General features: G+C 55.2%; 2 protein-coding genes across 7 annotated transcripts; one reads left to right on the top strand and one right to left on the bottom strand.

Annotated features, from left to right (window-relative positions):
• Positions 1-1,825: 1,825 nt before the first annotated feature.
• Positions 1,826-8,196, top strand: GIPC3 (GIPC PDZ domain containing family member 3). 5 transcript variants are annotated; one of them, XM_074351132.1, is made up of 7 exons: positions 1,833-2,173; positions 2,921-3,106; positions 3,238-3,418; positions 4,720-4,832; positions 5,098-5,192; positions 5,309-5,963; positions 6,726-8,196. In XM_074351132.1, the coding sequence occupies exons 1-7, from the start codon at positions 1,931-1,933 to the stop codon at positions 7,863-7,865; spliced, it is 2,613 nt and encodes an 870-aa protein (XP_074207233.1). In that variant the 5' UTR covers positions 1,833-1,930; the 3' UTR covers positions 7,866-8,196. The 5 variants fall into 5 exon arrangements, with proteins under 5 accessions (XP_010965002.2, XP_074207233.1, XP_074207231.1 ...); XM_010966700.3 differs by lacking the exon at positions 6,726-8,196 and having other exon boundaries at positions 1,826-2,173; positions 5,098-5,179; positions 5,309-5,598; XM_074351129.1 differs by having other exon boundaries at positions 1,834-2,173; positions 5,309-8,196.
• A 631-nt stretch (positions 8,197-8,827) lies between these two features.
• TBXA2R (thromboxane A2 receptor) lies at positions 8,828-18,779 on the bottom strand. 2 transcript variants are annotated; one of them, XM_010966697.3, is made up of 4 exons: positions 18,165-18,779; positions 14,329-14,467; positions 13,327-14,194; positions 8,828-9,558 (listed from the first exon to the last, which is right to left on the bottom strand). In XM_010966697.3, the coding sequence occupies exons 3-4, from the start codon at positions 14,110-14,112 to the stop codon at positions 9,313-9,315; spliced, it is 1,032 nt and encodes a 343-aa protein (XP_010964999.1). In that variant the 5' UTR covers positions 14,113-14,194; positions 14,329-14,467; positions 18,165-18,779; the 3' UTR covers positions 8,828-9,312. The 2 variants fall into 2 exon arrangements, with proteins under 2 accessions (XP_010964999.1, XP_010964997.1); XM_010966695.3 differs by lacking the exon at positions 14,329-14,467.
• Positions 18,780-19,142: the final 363 nt, after the last annotated feature.

The following is a 19,142-nucleotide window of genomic DNA, read 5'->3' as shown; positions in this document are numbered from 1 at the left end:
GGAAATAGAAGAGATAATTAGTCAAGATGAGGTCATCCTGGACTAGGGTGGGCCTCTAATCCAATAGGACTGGTGTCCTTATAAGAGGATAGAGGTTTGGACACAGACAAAAAGAGAAGGAAGCCACGTGACAAGAGATGCAGATGCCGGAGCAAAGCAGGAGGCTGCAAAGCACCAGAAGGCAGGAGGCACGGGAAGGATTCCACCCAGGGCCTCAGACCCACCTTGGTCTTGCTGACAAACTGATTTCCAGGCTCCAGAGCTGCGAGAGAATACATTTCTGCTGTTTGAAGCCACCCGGTTTGTGGTACTTCGCCATGGTGGCCCCGGGAGACGAGCACAACTGGATATGGTCACATTCCCCCACCCAGATGTGCTGTCTCTCCTACCACCCCCTCATCCCAGATTTGAAGTTCACCACTCCTGGGCAGGTCTTTACATACTTTGAGCACATAAGGGTGTCTTCCTACAAGAGTACCATTTTGACGGGTGTTTTCTTTTTTCGTTCATTTTTTTAAAGTTTTAAAGTGTACAATTCTGAGGTTTCTAGTATAGTCACCAAGTTGTGCAATCATCAGCACAACCTAATTCCAGAACATTTTCATCAGTCCCCCAAACAACCCCTATCCCCGTTAGCAGGCGCTCCCCATCCTCCCCTCCCCCACCAGCAATCTCGAACCACTTTGTCTCTATGAATTTGCCTGTTGTGGACACTTTGTATAAATGGAATCACACGCTATGTGGCCTTTGTGTCTGGCTTCTTTCAATGAGCATCACATTTTCCAGGCTTATCCACGTTGTAGCACATAAGGGTATAGCTTTTTGCAGGTTTTTAAACTTTACGTACATTTTTTTACATAGTCCGAAGCCTTCTGCAACTTGCCTTCTTCCATCGATGCTTGGTTTCTGAAATTTTTCCAAGGCAGGAGGCTCCTCTTTTGAGCTGCTATACGGCATTCCACTGCTGTTTATTGAGCCAGCATTCCCGTTGGTGGATGCCTAGATGCTGTGTTCCCAGGGGATCCTGCAGATGCCTCCTGGTACCCAGAGCCTCTCTTTTCATCTGTAACCTGATGTGCCCACTGAGTGCCAGGCACTGGGGACTGGGATACAGCAGGGGTTAAAAAAAAAAGACCAGAACTCTTGCCCTCCTGGAGCTGACATTCCAGTTGGGGAGGCAGGAAACGCAAGATGAATCAATGAAATATCTGCTATGTCAGAGGAAGAAAAAATGCCAGGAAGAGAGATTTGGAGGTGGTGAGAGGAGGTGATATTTGAGCTGAAGGAGGTGAGGGAGTGAACCACTTGGAGACCTGGGAGTCTTTTCAGGTATAGGGGCACAGCCTGTGCAAAGTTCCTGAGGCCCGGTGTGTTGAATAAACATCAAGGAGGCTGGGCTCCTGCAGCTGGAGCAGAGTGGAGGAAGGAGAGAGGGAGGAGGGCAGGGAAGAAATGAGGCAGGTTGTCCAGGCCCTTGAGGGCTGCTGGGAGGACTCAGGTTTTGTACCTGAAAGAAGGTGGGAGCCCTGGAGGGCTGTGGGCAGAGGATGTACACAGTGTGGCTCAGCTTACACCAGAGAAACCGTCCTCCCCACCTCCTAGGGTTATTGCAAGGATTAAATGAGTGTGCCCAACAGAAAGTGAACACTTGGGCACAGATAGCTGTCCCCATTCTTATTCGTGGCCCTTATCCCCTCCCCCGCCCCCCGCTGCTCCCCTAAGAGAGCACAGCTGGCCCTGGCAAGGCCCATACACCTGGTGCTCGCCCCACCCCACCCCGCCTCAACATCCCGCGGTGTCGCCTTCCCGGGAGGCTCCGGTTCCTGGATCCCCTTACCCGGGCGTCTCGGCTGTCGCGCCCTGAGCCGGGGGAGGGGAGGCTGCAGGAAGCGGAGGATCCGGCGGCCCTGGTGGCCGAGCTCCTCCTGCCATGGAGAGCGCAGCGGCCCGTGAGACCCAGGAGGCCGAGGACCCACGCCTGCCCGCGCCCCCGCCCTCGCCCGCGGAGCCCCCGGCCGCGACCCCCACCCAGGCCGCCCCCCGCGCCCGCCCGCGCCTCGTCTTCCGCACGCAGCTGGCACACGGCAGCCCCACGGGCAAGATCGAAGGCTTCACCAACGTCCGCGAGCTCTATGCCAAGATCGCCGAGGCCTTTGGGATCGCTCCCACTGAGGTGAGGTCCCTGGACCCCCAGTGCCCGAGGCACACCGCCTGACCCGGAGTAGAGGTGGAGCTTGGACCCTAGGACTGGGACCCAAGATGCCCCATCTTCGGATGGATGGGACTCGCTCTCAGAGACGCACCTCTGGGACCCCGGGGTGCCCATGCCCCAGGAACTCCCTCTGCACACCCTGCTCAAAAGATGAGCGGGTCTTAGAGTCAGTGGATGCCTAGGTCGTCCCGGAAGCCACCGGGCTGATGCAGCTAGGAGCAGATCCCAGCCCTCAGGGAAGCTCCTCTGGTTCCAGGGGCGGCTCAGGGCTGGGGTTCCAGGCAGCCCCCTTCCAGGTGAGAAGTCAAAGGTCTTGGGGGTCGGGGGCTAGGCTGTAGGTGCGCCTCATAGCCCTCAGGGGGCGCCAGCAGATTTAGAACAGCCTGAAACAGATGGTCTGGGGGCGTCAGGGAACCAAAAGTTTAAAAGTGGAAGTCTGGGGGATGGAAAATGGGGTGTCCTCCGGCTCACAGCCTCCTTCTAACCCTCCTCCCTATTCTTCGGGTCCCAGCCTCCTTGTCCCCAACCCCATACCCTGCCACTACACATGACTGGGGATCCTGGTGGGGGATGACACGGCCAGTTTCATGCCTATTTGTGCCTCGGTTTCCCTATAAGGTCCTCGAGTCCATCCCTTGCTTGTTTTGCACAGACAGTGGGGGATGAGTTCTGTCGTTAATTTTGGGCTCCCTCCTCCCCTCGGGACAGATCTTATTCTGCACCCTAAACAGCCACAAAGTGGACATGCAGAAACTCCTGGGCGGCCAGATAGGGCTGGAGGACTTTATCTTTGCCCACGTGCGTGGCGAGACCAAGGAGGTGGAGGTCACTAAGACCGAGGATGCCCTGGGACTAACCATCACGGACAACGGGGCCGGCTACGCCTTCATCAAGGTGCCCGAGGGGGCGGGTGGCTTCCTGGGTGCCCGGTGACCTGCGGCCAGCCCATGTCCCCTTCTGGTCAGGCCTGGGGACTGGAGTGGGGTGGCAGGGGTGGCCCTGTGAGTGACTCTGGGTCCCTGCAGAGGATCAAGGAAGGCAGCATCATCAACCGGATCGAGGCGGTGTGCGTGGGCGACAGCATCGAGGCCATCAATGACCACTCCATTGTCGGCTGCCGCCACTACGAGGTGGCCAAGATGCTCCGCGAGCTGCCCAAGTCCCAACCCTTCACCCTGCGCCTGGTGCAGCCCAAGAGGGCCTTTGGTGAGGGCCACCTGGGACCCAAGGGGCAGGCTGGGGGTGGGGAGCTCTTCCAGAAGTGGGTCCTCTGGAGGCAGGGGGCAGCGAAGGTTGGGGGGGAGGGGTCTAGATGGAAGGTTCTAGATGACAGGGAGCATCTGGCACTGTGTAAGGAACAGGTAGGTCATTTCTGGATTGTTACTGAGTCAGTTCAGGCATAGGGGTTGGGGGAGTCTTGGAAAGATCTGGAAAGGATGAGGAGGTATCTGGATCTACTTTGGAACTTAGCTCAGAGTGTTTAAAGTTCTGCTTTGAGGCTATGGAGAGTTCTAGGGAACAGATGTCAAAGGGAGTTCTAGAATGATGCTTTTCAAAGAGAAGCCTGTGACTGGTCCAGGGATGAGGTAAGGGGTTTGCCCAAGAAGAGGGGTTCTCAACCTCCACACGATTGACACTTGGGTTGGGATGAGTCTTTGCTGTGGGGGCCATTCTGGGCACCGTAGGGCATTGAGTAGCATCCTTGGCTTCAATCCAACAGATGCCAGTGTCGCCTCCAAATTGTAACAACCAACAAAGTATTGTCAATGGCACCTGGAAGGCAAAATCACCCCCCACCCGATCGAGAACTTCACTCTAGAATGTAGATCATCCTACTTAGTTCAGCAGACAATTTTTTCCCAAGGGTAGACTTTCTCAAGGAAAGAAGCAGGATGCTGATTTCCATTCTGGCGCAGCCTTCTTATCCCATGATGGACTGGCCCTTCGAGTAGCACACTGTTCCAGAACAAGAGGTGCTTGGGGGGAGGGTGTAGCTCAGTGGTTGAGCACATGCTTAGCATGCACAAGGTCCTGGGTTCAATCCCCTGAGCCTCCTCTAAAAATAAATAAATAAACCTACTCCCCCCACAAAAAAACAAAAGAAAATGAACAAGAGGTACCCTAGAAGTGCCCTGGCCCACCTGGAGGGAGGCCCCAGGAGAGTGGAACAGGACGGGGTCCTAGATCTGCCCTGGAGCACGATCGCGAACTCTGAGGTGCCTGGGTTAGGAAGAGCTGATTCTAGAGCAAGCAGCTTTCTAGACTGACCTTCTGGCCACAAGGAGCATCTTAAGCACTCTCTTCTAGGGAAAGTCACTTTAAGAGGAGGAGGGAAACTTGAGGGAAGAAAGGATTCTTAAGCAGGATCTCTAAAGATTCACCCACAGACATAAAAAGGTCTTTGAAGGGTAGGAAGGTTCTAGAAAGGCTTAGTGGGTAGCTTCTGAGTGCTTGGGAAGCTGTGGGTCTGCCCAGACATATGCATCCCCCTGTTCTGTCCCCTCCAGATATGATTGGCCAGAGGAGCCGCAGCAGCAAATGCCCCACAGAGGCAAAAGTCAGCAGCGGGAGGGCGACCCTGCGGCTTCGTGCTGGCGGGGCCGCCGCCGTGGAGGAAATGGTGAGTGAAGGGAGGGGGTCGTCTCCGCGGGCTCTTGCACCCAGAGCTCTGCCACCGACTCAGCAGGACCTTGGGTAAGACCCTCTCCTTGGCCCGGCCTCAGTTTCCCTACCTACAGAACGGGCCCCTGTCAGGCAGGGCAGCAATGGTGGGACCAGAAGCACTGACTCATGTGGGTCACAATCCGCTGTCCCCTGAGGAGTGGGGTGCTGGGCTGAAGGAATCCAAGGCTTCTGACCCTCTGATATGCTCCCTACACCCCCAGCCCAGTGAATTTGAAGAGGAGGCATCTCGGAGGGTGGATGACCTGCTGGAGAGTTACATGGGCATTCGGGACCCAGAGCTGGGTAAGGGGCCAGGGTAAGCCGGGTGGACCCTGGGGGGAGGACGGTCCATGGGAGGAGGCAGGGGCCCTCGGGGAAGGCGGGGCCCTCTGGGAAGCACCCTCGCCCACTTCCCCTCATCTTGGCCTGCAGCATCCACCATGGTGGAGACATCCAAGGAGACAGCGAGCGTCCAGGAGTTTGCGCGCCATTTAGACTCTGTCTTGGGCGAGTTCGCCTTTCCGGACGAGTTTGTGGTGGAGGTGTGGGCCGCCATCGGCGAGGCCAGGGAGGCCTGTGGCTAGTCTGCCCCGTGGCTGGGCGCAGCCCCAGCCCACAGCCCAGCCCCCTGCCCCAGCCCTCCCAGCCAGTTCCCAAAGTGCAGCCCTGTTCCAGAGTCCAGCCCACATCTGAGACCCAGCCCTGCTCTAGAATCCAGCTCAGCTCTGAGGTCAAGCCCTGCTCTAGACCCCAGGATAGCTCAGAGGCCCAGTTCATCACTAGAACCCCATCCAGTTCTGAGGCCCAGCCCAGCTCCAGAACACAGCCCAGTTCTAGAACCCAGTTTTCTTCTAGAATCCAGGACAGCTCTGAGGAAAAGCTGAGCTCTGACATGAAGTCAAGTTTTGGAACTCAGACAAGTTTTAAGACCCAGTTTAGCTGTGAAATGAATCCTAATTCTGGAAGCTCTATGACCAAGCCCTGCCTTAAAACTCGACCCGACTCTGGAATGCATGACAGCACCACGACACAGCCGTACCTGGACACCTGCTCTAGCTCAGGAACGCCACTTGGTTCTGGAACCCAGGTGAGACTCAAAAAGCAGCCCAGCTCCAGAAGCCATGCCAGCTCAGGATTCAAAGAGGGTTCCCAAACCCAACCCTATTCACGAACTCAGACCAGCTCAGGAAACCAGATGCATGCTGCAGCCCAGTCCAGGTCCAGGCTCCAGCCTGGCTCTAAAACCCAGTTGCACTCAAGTACTCACCCCAATCCTGGGGCCCAGTCCAGCTCCAGTGATGAGTCCAGCTCAGAGGCTGAGCCCAGCTCTAAACTCCAGCCTAGTGCAACAAGCAGGCCCAGCTCCAGGATTCAGACAAGCTCTGGACCCCCAACCGTCTCTGGAGGGGGAGCCTCCTCCAGAGTTCAGTCTGACACTGAGCCCTGTGCTCACTGCAGAACACAGAGCAGCTCTAGAATGCCATCTAGCTCCGGGACCCAGACAGACTGTGAGGCGAGGCCGATTTCCAGAGTTCAGTGCAGCTCAGCCACCCCGCCCAGCTCCAGAACTCAGCACAGCTCTAGAGCACAGACTGGCTCTGAAAGCCCATTTAGCTCTAAAACACAGTCAATTGCTGAGACCCAGCTGAGTTCCATAATCCAGCTAAAGCCTGGAATCCAGCCAAGTCGTGGGACCCAGACCAATGCAGCAACAGACTTAAGCTCCACAGCTCTGTCGAGCTCCGAGAGCAGGCCCAGCTCCAGGACCCAGCCCCACCCAGGGGCTCAGCAAACCTCTGGGACTCAGCTCATCTCGGAAACCCTGCCATGTTCTCAATATCAATTCCAGGCCACAATCCAAGGCAGCTCTGGTGTTGAGCTGGACTCTGAGAAGCAGACCAGCTCTGGAACTCAGCTCATCTCTAAAGTCCAGTCCAGCTCTGGGACTCAGACAAGATCAAGAATTCAGCCCAGCTGTGGAGCCCAGCTCAGCTCCAGAACCCAGTCTAGCTCCAGGACTCAGTTCAGCTCGGAGACTCAACCCAGCTCTGAAACCCAGACCAGTTCAAAAATACAGCCCAGCTCTGGAACCCAACTCAGCTCCAGAACCCAGACCAGTTCTGGAATCCAGCTCAGCTCTGAGACACAGTGCAGCTCTGGGACCCAGACTGGAACAAGAATTCAGCCCAGCTCTGAAGCCCATCTCAGTTCGGGAACCCAGACCACTTCTGGAAACCAACTCAGCTCCAGAATACAGAGCAATCCAAGAATTCAGTCCAGCTCCAAGACTCAACCCAGCTCTGAAACCCAGACGAGTTCAAGAACTCAGCCCAGCTCTGGAGTGCACCTGAGTTCCAGAACCCAGCCTGTTTTTGGAACCCAGCCCAGCTCCAGAACCCAGACCAGTTCTGGAACACAGTTCAGCTCTGAGACCCAGAACAGTGCAAGAATTCAGCCCATCTCTGGAGCCCAGCTTAGCTCCAGAACCCAGTTCAGTCCCAGGGTTCAGCCCAGCTCTGAAACCCAGACCAGTTTAAGAACACAGCCCAGCTCTGGAGTCCCCCTTGGCTCCAGAACTGAATCTGCTTCTGAAACCCAATCCAGCTCCAGAAGCCAGGCCAGCTCAAGAATCCAGATCAGTTCTAGAAATGGGATCCACCCACAGACCCCTAGCCTTGACCCCAGAACCCAGCCAGACCTTGCTCCCCCAGCCCGACCTCAACACCCAGGACCACCACCCAGAGCCCCAGCTCCAGCTCTGAGCAAAGTCTCTTGCCCTCAGCCCCAGACTCATGATCTGGTACAAGGAACCCAGGCTGATACTGGCCCGGGCCAAAGTCCATCAGCTTCCCGGCTGGCCCCACAGCCACAGGCCCCCGCGGTCCCTCAGAAACCAGCCCTTTCCCCCAAGCCCCAGGTGGGACTCCAGAAGCTCACCCCGCCCACCAAATCCGTCATCCCTAGTCTGCCTCCAGGGCGGCCTTCCTAGGCCCCGGTCCCCGCAGCTCACGGAGTCCGGCGGCTCCGCGGAGATCAGAGCCCCTCCCCCACCAAGGGGTAACATAGTTTTGGCCCCTGTGGCTCCAACCGCCTCTCCTGCCCCTCCAGGCCTGGGTCCCCCAGAAGTAGCAGTGACCTCATTCCTCTATAGGTCAGGGAAGGCGGGGAGAGTGGAAACGGGCTTCACTTTCACTCCCGCCTGAGCCTGGCTCTGCGAGGTGTAAGCAGGCCCCAGTCTGTGGAGGGGAAAGAGGCGGCAGGAGGCAGTTTGCTCTTCATGTACCTCGAGGGCTCGGCGGAATAAAGGCACCTCCCACCCCTGCGGACGAGTGTGTCATTTTGGGGGAAGTTTTGGGGGGAGCAGAGGAAGGGGCAGCCAGGAGGGTCCGGGGGTGCTGACATGACAACCCTAGGTGCTTCTTAAGCGCCTACTGTGTGCTAAGCACGCTTTTAAGGGCTAACTGCGCAGGCGCTCACATACCTGCACACACGCGGCGCTCTATAAAAGCTCAGTGGTTCCGCCATTCAGTCAACCTTTACTGAGAACCTGCCGTGGGCCAGGTGCTGCCAGTTCACGGCATTGGGCCTCTGAAGGGCTGAGCGAAGAGAAGGCTAAACCGTCAGTTTAAGAGGACGGGCGTCCCGCGGTCAGTGAAGGAAGGGGGTTCCTCCGCGATCTCCTGTGTCTCGCCCTCTCTTTTCCTCACCTGCAAAATGGGTTTAATGCCGGAACCCTCTCCGAGGGGCTGTACGGAGGACTCCAGGAGATCCAAGCTGTGAAGGCTTAGTGAAGCCTCGATGAAGGGGGTGGGGAGAGGAGCGGGAAGCCAGCCCCACCCCCTGCCCTCCCCCCGCCGCCCTGGTCCTGCTGAGCTGCGACGCGGTTGGGTAGCGGGCTGGGTAGCCCTCTGATGCGAGGAACTTCAATGACTGACGATTCCGGACCCAGAGGAAAATTAAGCCGGAGGCGGAGATTATATTTTGGCAAGAGAAGGGGTGTCTTGATGGGTCACATTCAATCTTTTCCAGGCAGAGCCTTTTCAGGTTGGGGTGCCCAAGGGAATCAACCCTACCCCAGGAAGTAGGTCATCTTCAAGGGTCAGAGTCCCCCATTTCTAAAAGGGGAGGCTTACAAACCTGATTTCTTCCAGACATCCTCCCAATACCTCACCCTCCACACATCCTTCCTGGGGTTGGGAGAGGACTTGGGGGTGGGGGGAGCTAAGAAAGGGGAGAGGACTCGGAAAGGAAGATCAGGGGAGTCGGGGACCCCCAGGGCCCACAATCCTGCTGCTCAAACTGTCCATCCTGCACTCTAGGACTTCAGATCAGGCAGATGTGACCACCGAGGGGGACCAAGGTTTAACGGGGGACACGCTGACTGGGTCCCCTGTCCGCTGTCTTTCCAGAGCCGCCGCTGACATCCAGCCCCGGCCCTACTGCATCGTGGGCCGGCGGGTGAGCTGGGGTTGCAGGGAGAGCGACCTGGGCTGGGCGCTGAGGCGAGGGTAGAGGCGCCGGATCACTGCCCGGCGAAACAGGATGTACACCCAGGGGTCGAGGATCTGGTTCCAGGTGGCCACGCGCAGGTAGATGAGCAGCTGCTGCTCCGTAGCTTGGGACAGCTGCCCAGTCGGACTCATGACAGGCGGGCTCCGAAGCACGGTCTGGGCGATGAAGACCTGCCGAGGGCCTTAGCGGTCAGTGGGGGCCCAGGCCGGCTGCCAGCCCTGCCTGCCCTTCCACCTGCACCGGCCCGGGCCACCTGCCGTCCCCTGAGATCGAGTGCCGATTCGATTCTGTCACTGCTTTGCTGTGTGACCTCGGGAGAGCTGCCTGACCTCTCTGAACTTCTGTTGATGTGGCCACAAAATAGGACACACTTTCTGCTCCTCTCCTGGGCACGATTAAACGTGGTGGACAAGAAGACTTGTGGGTGTGGACGCGTGCAATCTCTATGACTGCCAACATTATTGTTCTATTAAATATTTATATCTTATACAAATTTTATCATATGATATGGTGCAAAAAATTGTATATTAAGTAGTTAAATTTTATATATTTTATTTTAAGTAATTTTATATTACATTAAATTTATAGTTTCTAAAATTTTTATGACAATTTTATATTAAATAATTTTATGTTAAATTCTTATATTAAATCATGTTAATGTATTTAAATGTTGGGTTTTATGTTTAATATTACATAATATGTAATATAAGGTATTCATAAATTATTATAAACTATAATAATATAATCATCTAATAATATATTGCTAATTGTAGCTAACTATGTAATTATAGTTATATATTATATAGTATTAAATAATTATATATGTAATTATATAATTATATAATTATAATTGTGACTATGTATTATGTAATAATTGAAATAATTATTAAGCATCAATAATATATAATTATAGTTCTGTTATATAGTATTAAACAATATATAATTGTTGATTGATATAACTGATATAATTATTAAGTATTAATTCCAATATATAACAATATAATAATTAACTATGAAGTATTTTAAAATTATAGTTAATATTTGTTTTGTTTAATATAATTATAATTCATATTGCATTACATGTATTATATTCAAGTAAATTATTTTAAAATTGTTTCCTGAGGACCTACTGTGTGCTGATCAATACTGCCGCCTGTTTTTGTTTTATTTGCTTTGTTTTTGCCTTTTTGGTTTGTGTTGCTGTTTTGCTAAGAAGTTTTCTACATGTGTAAATGGTGAGAGGAAAAACAGAAAGCATACTTTGTGACATGTGAAAAAGACATGAACTTCAAATTTCAGCATCCAGAAATGAAATTTCATTGGTGCACAGCCGTGCCTGTTTGTTTCCATGTAGCTTTCTTGCTGCAGCAGCAGAGTTGAGTCACTGGGACAGAGACCGGGTTTAAAACATTTACTATCTGGCCTTTTAGGAAAAGCTGGCCACCAAAGGGGACTCAGGAATCATTTAATGAGTAAATAATTCTACCTAGGATGCCTTCCCAGTTTTGATCTAGCAGTTAAACTACTATTCATCCTTCAAAACCTTAGTTCCAGTGGTTTAACACAGGGCAGGGCTCATCCTGGGTGATCCAAGAGAGTGGAGGCTGGAGGGTGGGGAGGAGGAGGAGGCTGGGCAGCAGGTACATGGTGTGGGCCTGCAGGAGTCTGCCGAGGCTCAGGGTCCTCACAAGGGGCCAAGGCATGCACCCCAACTGGGGGAAGGCTGTACTCTCTGCCTGGAATACTACCCCCTGCCCCTGTACCACATCTCCACGTGGTTCACCCCCTCACTTCCTCCATGTCTTTGCTCAAATGTCACCTTCACCAAGTGGTCCCTGACCAGGATCTGCCTCAGTCTCCTCCTCCCCACCCTCCAGCTTCCACTCTCTTGGATCACCCAGGATAAGCCATACCCTGCACTAAATCGTTGAGCTGGGGCTTTGAAAGATGAATAGGAGTTCAAATGCTGGCCAAAAAATGGGGAAGACATCCTGGGTAGAATCACTGAATCATAAAAAAATGTTTCCTACTACTCATCCATAAAAAAAGAATAAAATAATGCCATTTGCAGCAACATGGATGGATCTGGAGATTGTCATACTAAGTGAAATAAGCCAGAAAGAGAAAGAAAAATACCATATAATATCACTTATGTGTGAAATCTAAAAAAAATGACACAGGGGAGAGGATATAGCTTAAGTGGTAGAGCGCATGCTTACCATGAACGAGGTCCTGTGTTCAATCCCCAGTACCTCCTCCAAAAATAAATAAATAAACCTAATTACCTCCCCCTCAAAAAAACAAAGAACTAAAAGAATAAAAAAATGACACAAAGGAACTTATTTACAAAACAGAAACAACCTCACAGACACAAAAAACAACTTATGGTTAGTGGGAAGGGATAAATCGGGAGTTCGAGATTTGCAGATACTAACTACTATGTATAAAATAAATAAACAACAAGTTTATATGGTATAGCACAGGGAGCTATTTTCAATATCTTGTAGTAACCTATAATGAAAAAGAATTTGAAAAGGAATATATGTATGTACATGTACGACTGAAACATTATGCTGTCCACCAGAAATTGACACAACACTGTAAACTAACACTGTAATAAAAAAAATTTTTTTTAATGTTTCCTGAGTCCCCTTTGGTGGCAAAGATTTCCCTAAAGGGCCGTAGAGTAAACATTTTAAAGTTATTTTTTATGAGTGGAGGTAATTAGGTTTATTTATTTCTTAATGGAGGTGCTGGGGATTGAACCCAGGACACTGTGCATGCTAAGCAGGTGCTCTCCTGCTGAGCTGTCCACTCCCCACGTAGTAAGCATTTTAAACATGGTCTCCGCCCCAACGACTCAGCTCGGCTGTTAGAGCCTGAAATCCACAGAGAAGAAAATGGGCGTGGCTGTGGACCAACAGGACTTCATCTTTGGATGAGGAAATTAGGGTTTCATGTCATTTTCACATATCACAAAGAAATGATGTTCTTTCTATTTTTTGCCCAGAATTTACACATGTAAACACATTCTCAGCCAAACAAAGCAAAAACCAACTTTGCACTTTTCCAATCCCACAGGTTGAGTTTTTGTTTTAGCCCTTATCACTTCCTAATGTCTACCATTTCACTTATTTATATATTGTGTTTATTTTCTGTCTTCCCCACTGCCTAAGAGCTCCAGGAAGTCAAGCATTTTTGTCAGTTTTGAGCCATGCTGTGTCCTTAGTACCTAGACCAGAGCTGGCAACACAGTGCTCACTCAATAAATGTTTGCGGAGGCAACAAATGAATAAATGAGTTCATTTCATCCCCACAGTCCCTCTGAGAGGCAGGCAACTTTTTAATCATCCCCATCATCGGAGGAGATTGAGGCTGGAGGAGGGAAGCCCATAGCCACAGTCACAGGGCAAGTCCTTGTAAGACATGGGCTGGAAACAATGTGTCTCACTCCAGATTCCAGATTGTCCTGATCCAATCAGAAATGGAAAAATAACCACTCCAAGCAGTCAGTTACATTCATCAGTAGGACTTCAGAAAGCTTCCCTGACTCAGGGGAAATCTGTGCAGGGCTGGGGTGGGGTCCAGCCCAGAGCAAGGCACAAAGTAGACTCAGGAAATGTTTGATGATTTAGTGATCCTGCCTTGGAAGCCCTCCCTCTTTTTGTCTAGCAGGTAAACTCCTCTTCATCCTTCACAACCTCAGCTCCAATGCCCCTCTTCTGGAAAGCCTTCCCTGATACCCCAGGAAGAGCCTTGGAGCCCCTCCCTGGGCATCCCAGTCCCAGGACACTGCCTCCGCCCCAGCTCTGCCCCAAGTGTGGGGTTTTCTGTGTTTCATTTGTGAACTCCTCAAAGAAGTCCCCTTGAACACTGGGGGTGTGCCCACACTTTTTCAGGCGGACAAGAACCTGAGGCACCCCAGACCCGTGACTCACCAGCAGTGGCATCCAGCAGATGCTGGCCACCACCATGATGCCGGTGAGCTGAGCCATCATCTCCACCTCGCAGTCCCGGGGGCGCTGCTGGGCGGCCTCCTGCCCGTGGTAGACGTGGCACAGGGTGGCCACGCTGATGGTGTTGAGCAGGAAGGCCAGCCCCACTGAGAGGCTGCCGAGGAGTGCGAAGAGCAGGCCGAAGGCCACGTCCCCTGGCTCGGTGCCGAGCGTGAGGAAGCACCAGGAGCCCGGGTACTGCACGGTGTAGCGGCCCATGCCCAGCAGGGGCAGCAGGCCCAGCACCAGCGCGGCAGCCCACACCAGCCCCACCGTGGTCCAGGCCCGGCGCTGCGAGGCGGTCGTGGGCCGTGAGAAGGGCCGGGTGATGCCCAGGTAGCGCTCCGAGGCCATGGCGGTCCCCAGCAGCAGTGGGCACAGGCCGAAAAAGACCATGATGACGCCCATGAAGTGGCAGAGGTGGCAGCCAGGGTCCACAGCCTGCCAGTCGAAGAGGGCGACATGCTGGGACACCACGATGGCACCGGTGACCAGCAGCCCCATGAAGTCGGTGAGGACCAGGCCACAGAGGAAGGTCAGGAATGAGGACCGCGTGTGGGAGCTGCCCTGCCGCGCGCCCATCAGCACGCTCAGCGCTAGCAGGTTGGAGGCCAGGCCCACCAGGCAGAAGACAGCCGAGAACCAGGGGGAGGCAATCAGGCGCCGCTCCTCCAGGGTGATGTTTGTTGGCCGGAAACAGGGCCCCAGAGAGCTGCCATTGGGCCACATGGCACCAGGGCGGAGCGGGGAGGGTCACCACCCCATCCGGCCAAGGCTGCAGGTGGGACGGGCTGGCACTCACTCAGCACACCTGGGGGCAGGGCAGGCAGAGAAGATTTGCTGGTGATTCATTCTGCATTTTAGTCTGAGAAGCCCTGGTGAACTCCTACACAGCCTTCAGTGCCCCAGGTCAAAATCTCTTTGAGGAAGCCTTTCCTGACTTACCTCACTCCCTGCGCAGTGAGTATTTCTATTACCACTACTACTAGTACTGCTATCGCTATTACTACTGCTGCTGCCTCCAGCTCTGTCCAGGCTCAGTGATCGTCAAGGGTGAGGACCAATTCTGTCTCTTCTGGGACCCCTGGAAGACACCAGTAATTATTTGCCGGGCTGCAGAGAAGGGCTGAGAAGGCCGGGGCTTGAACGCCAGCCCTGGCACCCATTGTGTGACCGCAGGCAATTATTTCTTCTCTCTAAACTTCCGTTTCCCTACTGGTCATCCATCTGAGCCCCTGGTGAACTGCATAATCCAGGGCAGATCTCAGCTGCTGTAAAACAGGACACGTCCAGTGTGGGGAGGGGGGTTGGCTGTCGGCCAGAGGTCGCTGGCTCTCGCGTCTGCTCCAAGGTCAGCCTCGCGGGTCACAGCTTCTCACGAAGGCGTGTAGGGGAGACCTGGTCCCACTGGTGTTCGAGGAGCTCTTTCCTCACGTTTTGGAATCATCTGCATTATTTTCGCCCCCATTTTCGTTTAGTGTGAAATAAACCCAGAAATCTAGTTCCATTCTGGGAACAAAAAACAGCTCATTGGAGCAACAGGTTCCCCAGGGATGGACTATAAAAACAGCAGCAGGCAGGGCCCGGGACCCAGTGTGGGGCTGGGGGGGAAACCAGAGAGACACGTGAGCCTGACCGCACGGGGTCTGGATGCACTGGTCAGATGTGGGGAAGGCGAGCAGAAATGAGACTGTTCTAAAACCAGCTCCCAACTCCCAAAGAGGACACCGCAGGGAGGGCATAAGGCCGCCCAGGGGGCTGGGGCCAGCACCTGGGGCCCCAGCCTCCTGCCCTGGGCACACATCAGTGAGGGCACACCGGGTGGCTGAATCAGAGTGGGCAAAGGCAGGGAGGCAGGACCACGGTGGGGTACAGAGGTTCCAGGCAGTTAAAGCTCATAAAAGTCCTATTATGATCCCCATTTTGCAGAGGGGTGAATCTGAGGCACAGAGAGGTTAAATATCTAATCCAGGGTCACACAGCCCAGCTGGAGTTGATCTGAAATTGGAGATTTCTATGAACTCAGACCTCATTACACAGAAATGTATGTAAGTGATTCAAAAGTCAGCCAGTCAGGTGGCGGCTCACAATAATTGGAATTTTCCTTCAGAAGGAACAGAAGTTTCTACAAAGTTGGTCAGACCAGATTTGAACCCTGACTTTGCCAGGAACCCTTTTACTCACCTTGGGCGCGTCATGTCCCGCTGAGCCTCAGTTTCCCTTCGCTACAAAATGGGGCTAATGACAGGAAGGATTTCACTGTGTCTGAGGCTGAGCACCTGGCAGTGCTCAGTCTGTGACACAGTGAAGTAGTGAGCGTGCTGATGGGTGCCGACCCCTCACTCTCCATCTCATTAATTCTGCTCAGCAGCTCCTCACCGAGCTTCATCAATTATCCAGAGCCTGACGGCCGCACTGAGCTTCCCTCCCGGGCTGAGAGCCAAAGTCACAGCCACTTCAGTGGGGGCAGGGCCTTGAGCAGGGAAACAGGTCCTGAGAGGTGGGGGGTGGGGTCCGTGCCGGGCCATCCGAGCCCTCTGCTCCCAGGCCGGGGTGTGCTTTTGCTGGCTCACATTTGGCCTGCACTTGGATTCCTCCTGGGGCTGGGTGCTCGCTCCCTCCCTCCCTCCCGAGCTGGTATGCGCTGTTTCTGAACATTCCTGGGGACTTGGGCTGTGCCTGCGGCCACTGCCCCAACCTCAGCCTGGAGAGACCGCCAGCCCTTCCTGGGTCTCATGGTTCCTTGGTCCCTCACCCTTGTGCGGGAGTTCATGCACCCGGGGACACAGACCCCGAGGCTGCCTGGTCTAGGAACATCCCTGTGACCCAGGGCTCTTGGCCTAGGGGAGGCTGGAAACTGGCACTACTCCCTCTGGCCCCAGCCTGCGGTTTCCAGTCCACCCTCCACCCTGGGGTTCAGGTGATAGCAGCGTCTCAAGTTCCCCAGGCAAGCAGGCCAGGAGAGGCCTGACAAAGCCTTCTTTCCCCTCCCACAATGGCTGGGAGGGATGGCAGAGCACCCACCCTGCGGAGGACCATCGTCCTCCCAGTCTGAGGTCCAGAAGCTCCCCTGTGTGTCCCTTGGGGGAATTGCTCCCCCTCTCTGTGCCTCATGGGAAGCATGGACCCCAGATGTGCTGGACGAACCCAGGATCCCATGGCCTGAGAGTGTGGGGGTTTGGACTTTGAAGGTCCAGGGTTCTAGAATTGTAATGAGCTCCAGTTCTTGAAGCTGAAGCCCCTAAGAGTCTAGAATTTCAAGGGGCTGATGTTCTGGAACTTTGACAGGAATTTGGCTGGGTGCTGGGTTCCAGAAATCTCCGTCTCGGGTTCTGGTTCCTCGCTGGAGGATTCCATCCACCACTGTCCCAGAGGCCCTGGCACTGGGCTCCCCCCTCGCTGGCCCCAGTGCACTGTGACGTTTGGTTACCAGGGCCGGGCCCCTCCTCTGCCTATTGTCCTCTCCTGCCCTGTTCTCCTCCCCCCGCCGCCCGAGAGCCATCCATCTCTCATCAAGTCCCTCTCCCACTTGAACCCCACCCCTCACCTGCCCGGCCTGCCTGTCCGTCCCCACACCCTGGGCCCACCTGACCTCCCTCAAGGGTGATGGTGACCTCAGACAAGCTCGGACTGGAGTCCCCCATCCTCCATGGCCAAGCTGGGGGCTCAACCTTGCTGAATCTCAGCACCTCAGTTCCCTTTCTGTGAAGAGGGGGTACGTAACTAGGACATTGACTCGCTGCTGGGCCTTCTGGTCTCCCCGGCCTGACCTGCTCCTGCCCCAGGACTTCGCCTCTGCTTGCCCTGATCTGGTGCGCCCTTGCGGCTCCTGACCCTGCTCTCAGCTCATCCCCTAGCTGGGTGCATGGGGCAGCCAGGCAAGAGCCCTGATGCTCTGTGTGATCTCTGCCTGTTTCGCTGTTTCTTCAGTTCTCTTATGCTGCGGGCGACCGAAGACGATGCCCTTTGTCATGAAACTGCAGGGACCAGGCCCATGCCTGATGCAGACCTGAACGCCCACAGGTGTGGAACCCCTCCACGCCCTTGTGCAGCTGCAGATGACCGCACAGACACACACACATACACGCGGGGCCCAGGTCCACCCCTGCCTCCCCTCACCACAAGGCTCAATTTCTGGGAACTTTTCCTGTTTATGACACCAACCAGGTCCCCACCCCAGAGGGTGTAGAAGGGGACTCCACAGTCAGCCTGACTCACATGAGCCTCTGAGCCTCAGTTTCCTTTTCTATCCAATGGGCATCCTCTCGGTGCTCACCACTCAGGCTTTCCCTAGGCCACATGAGGGGGCTGGATGTGAAATGATGGGACAGGACCCAGGCCAGGTGGCCAGTGGTTAATGATGGACACAGTCATAGTGATCACAGGGACATGGGCCAAGGCCCAGCTCCTTGAGTGCACACAGACACACAACCAACCGGATGTGGACTTGAACTCACAGCCACACCCAGCACCCTGGAACCCTCCCCTGCTGTGGCACCCACCCAGGGAAATACGCACACAAGCACATCCTCGGCCACCTAGCCACAGTGGCACATGCAGGTGCCCAGGCCAGGCGGCCCTGCAGGCATAGACCCAGGCTCACCAGTGCCCCTGCAGGCATAGACCCAGGCTCACCAGTGCCCCAGGACACCCAGCACCTGGCAGCTGTCACCACTCAGGGTGACACACCCACCGCAGGGTGGATCACCACAGGATACACTCAAGCCTCACCTATCCACGCTTATGCCCGGCCCCTAACCTAACCAGCCAATCATCCTCACCTGGCGATGGTCGCTGGGACCTGCAGAAGTAGCCGCGCCCTCGTGGACCCGGGCGAACGTGCGGGTGCCGGGCGGGATTGCGGCTTGCAGAGGCGGAAGCAGAGCGGCCGGCCTCGATGCCCCTGGGGAAACCGAGTCACTGCGGGCGGGCGGGACAGAGGACCCCAGCGCTTCCGGTCGCGGCGGGGTCACAGATGGAGGGCGAGGCCGCACAGGACGCAGCAGCTGCGCAGGGTCCCAGCCGAAGGAGGGGCGAGGGCCCCTCCGGGTCTGGAGGGGGTCCGCGGGAGCTAAAAATAGCCCGGGGTAGGGGTGCTCTGCTGTGCAGCTCGCGCGGGTCTCTGCACTGTTCTCTCTGGGTCTCTGTCTTTCCGTCGGTCTCTCATCAGCCCCTCCCCACACCCGCGCTGGCCACGCCCCTCACGCCTGGGCCTGGCTGCTGGGGGTCAACGGGCTCCCCCCGCCCCGCGGCGAGACCGTGCAGCCTCCTGGGGGAGGGGGCACCCGTGGGACCCCGGGCTGCAGGGGCAGGGCGCGCCGGCCGGGGTGGCCGGCACCCTCTCTGGAGCCTGCGCCCAGCCGCCCTCCCCGCTCCCCCGCCTCCAGCCTGCCCCAGCCGGGACCCCTCCCGGCGCTCTGGCCTCCAGGCGCCGCGTTATTCACAGTGGGGGCAGCACCCGAGGCAGGAGGGAGAGGGGAGGTTCGGGGCCTGGCGAGGTCAGCTTCCCAGGACACCCAGACCCGGGTTCAGGGGCCCAGGTCCCCTGCGGATGAACCTGGTGGGGTGGGACCTGGCACACCGTAGGTGCCTAATCAGTGCAGGGCTTGTTTGAGGCTCCTGCCAGGGCTGGGGGTGAGGGTGCAGGGATGTTTAGAGAGGAGGGGCAACTAGACTCTCCAGCCAGAAGCTTTGTGGGCAGCCTGCTGAGATAGTCTCTTCTGGAGCAGGTGAGCCAGGAGCCCGGTGAGGGGAGGGTC

Source organism: Camelus bactrianus, chromosome 22 (assembly GCF_048773025.1).
Source record: "Camelus bactrianus isolate YW-2024 breed Bactrian camel chromosome 22, ASM4877302v1, whole genome shotgun sequence".
NCBI classification, from domain to species: Eukaryota; Metazoa; Chordata; class Mammalia; order Artiodactyla; family Camelidae; genus Camelus; species Camelus bactrianus.
This window is presented reverse-complemented; position numbering and strand designations above follow the sequence as displayed.

What these genes read in the sequence shown, in the direction of transcription:
- TBXA2R (XM_010966697.3), bottom strand. Translation starts at nt 14,112, where the DNA reads ATGTGGCCCAATGGCAGCTCTCTGGGGCCCTGTTTCCGGCCAACAAAC. An exon ending in TCTGCTGGATGCCACTGCTG is followed by an intron (nt 9,559 to 13,326) that starts GTGAGTCACGGG and finishes GGCCCTCGGCAG; the next exon opens with GTCTTCATCGCCCAGACCGT.
- GIPC3 (XM_074351129.1), top strand. Translation starts at nt 1,931, where the DNA reads ATGGAGAGCGCAGCGGCCCGTGAGACCCAGGAGGCCGAGGACCCACGC. An exon ending in TTGGGATCGCTCCCACTGAG is followed by an intron (nt 2,174 to 2,920) that starts GTGAGGTCCCTG and finishes CCCTCGGGACAG; the next exon opens with ATCTTATTCTGCACCCTAAA. An exon ending in CCGGCTACGCCTTCATCAAG is followed by an intron (nt 3,107 to 3,237) that starts GTGCCCGAGGGG and finishes GGGTCCCTGCAG; the next exon opens with AGGATCAAGGAAGGCAGCAT.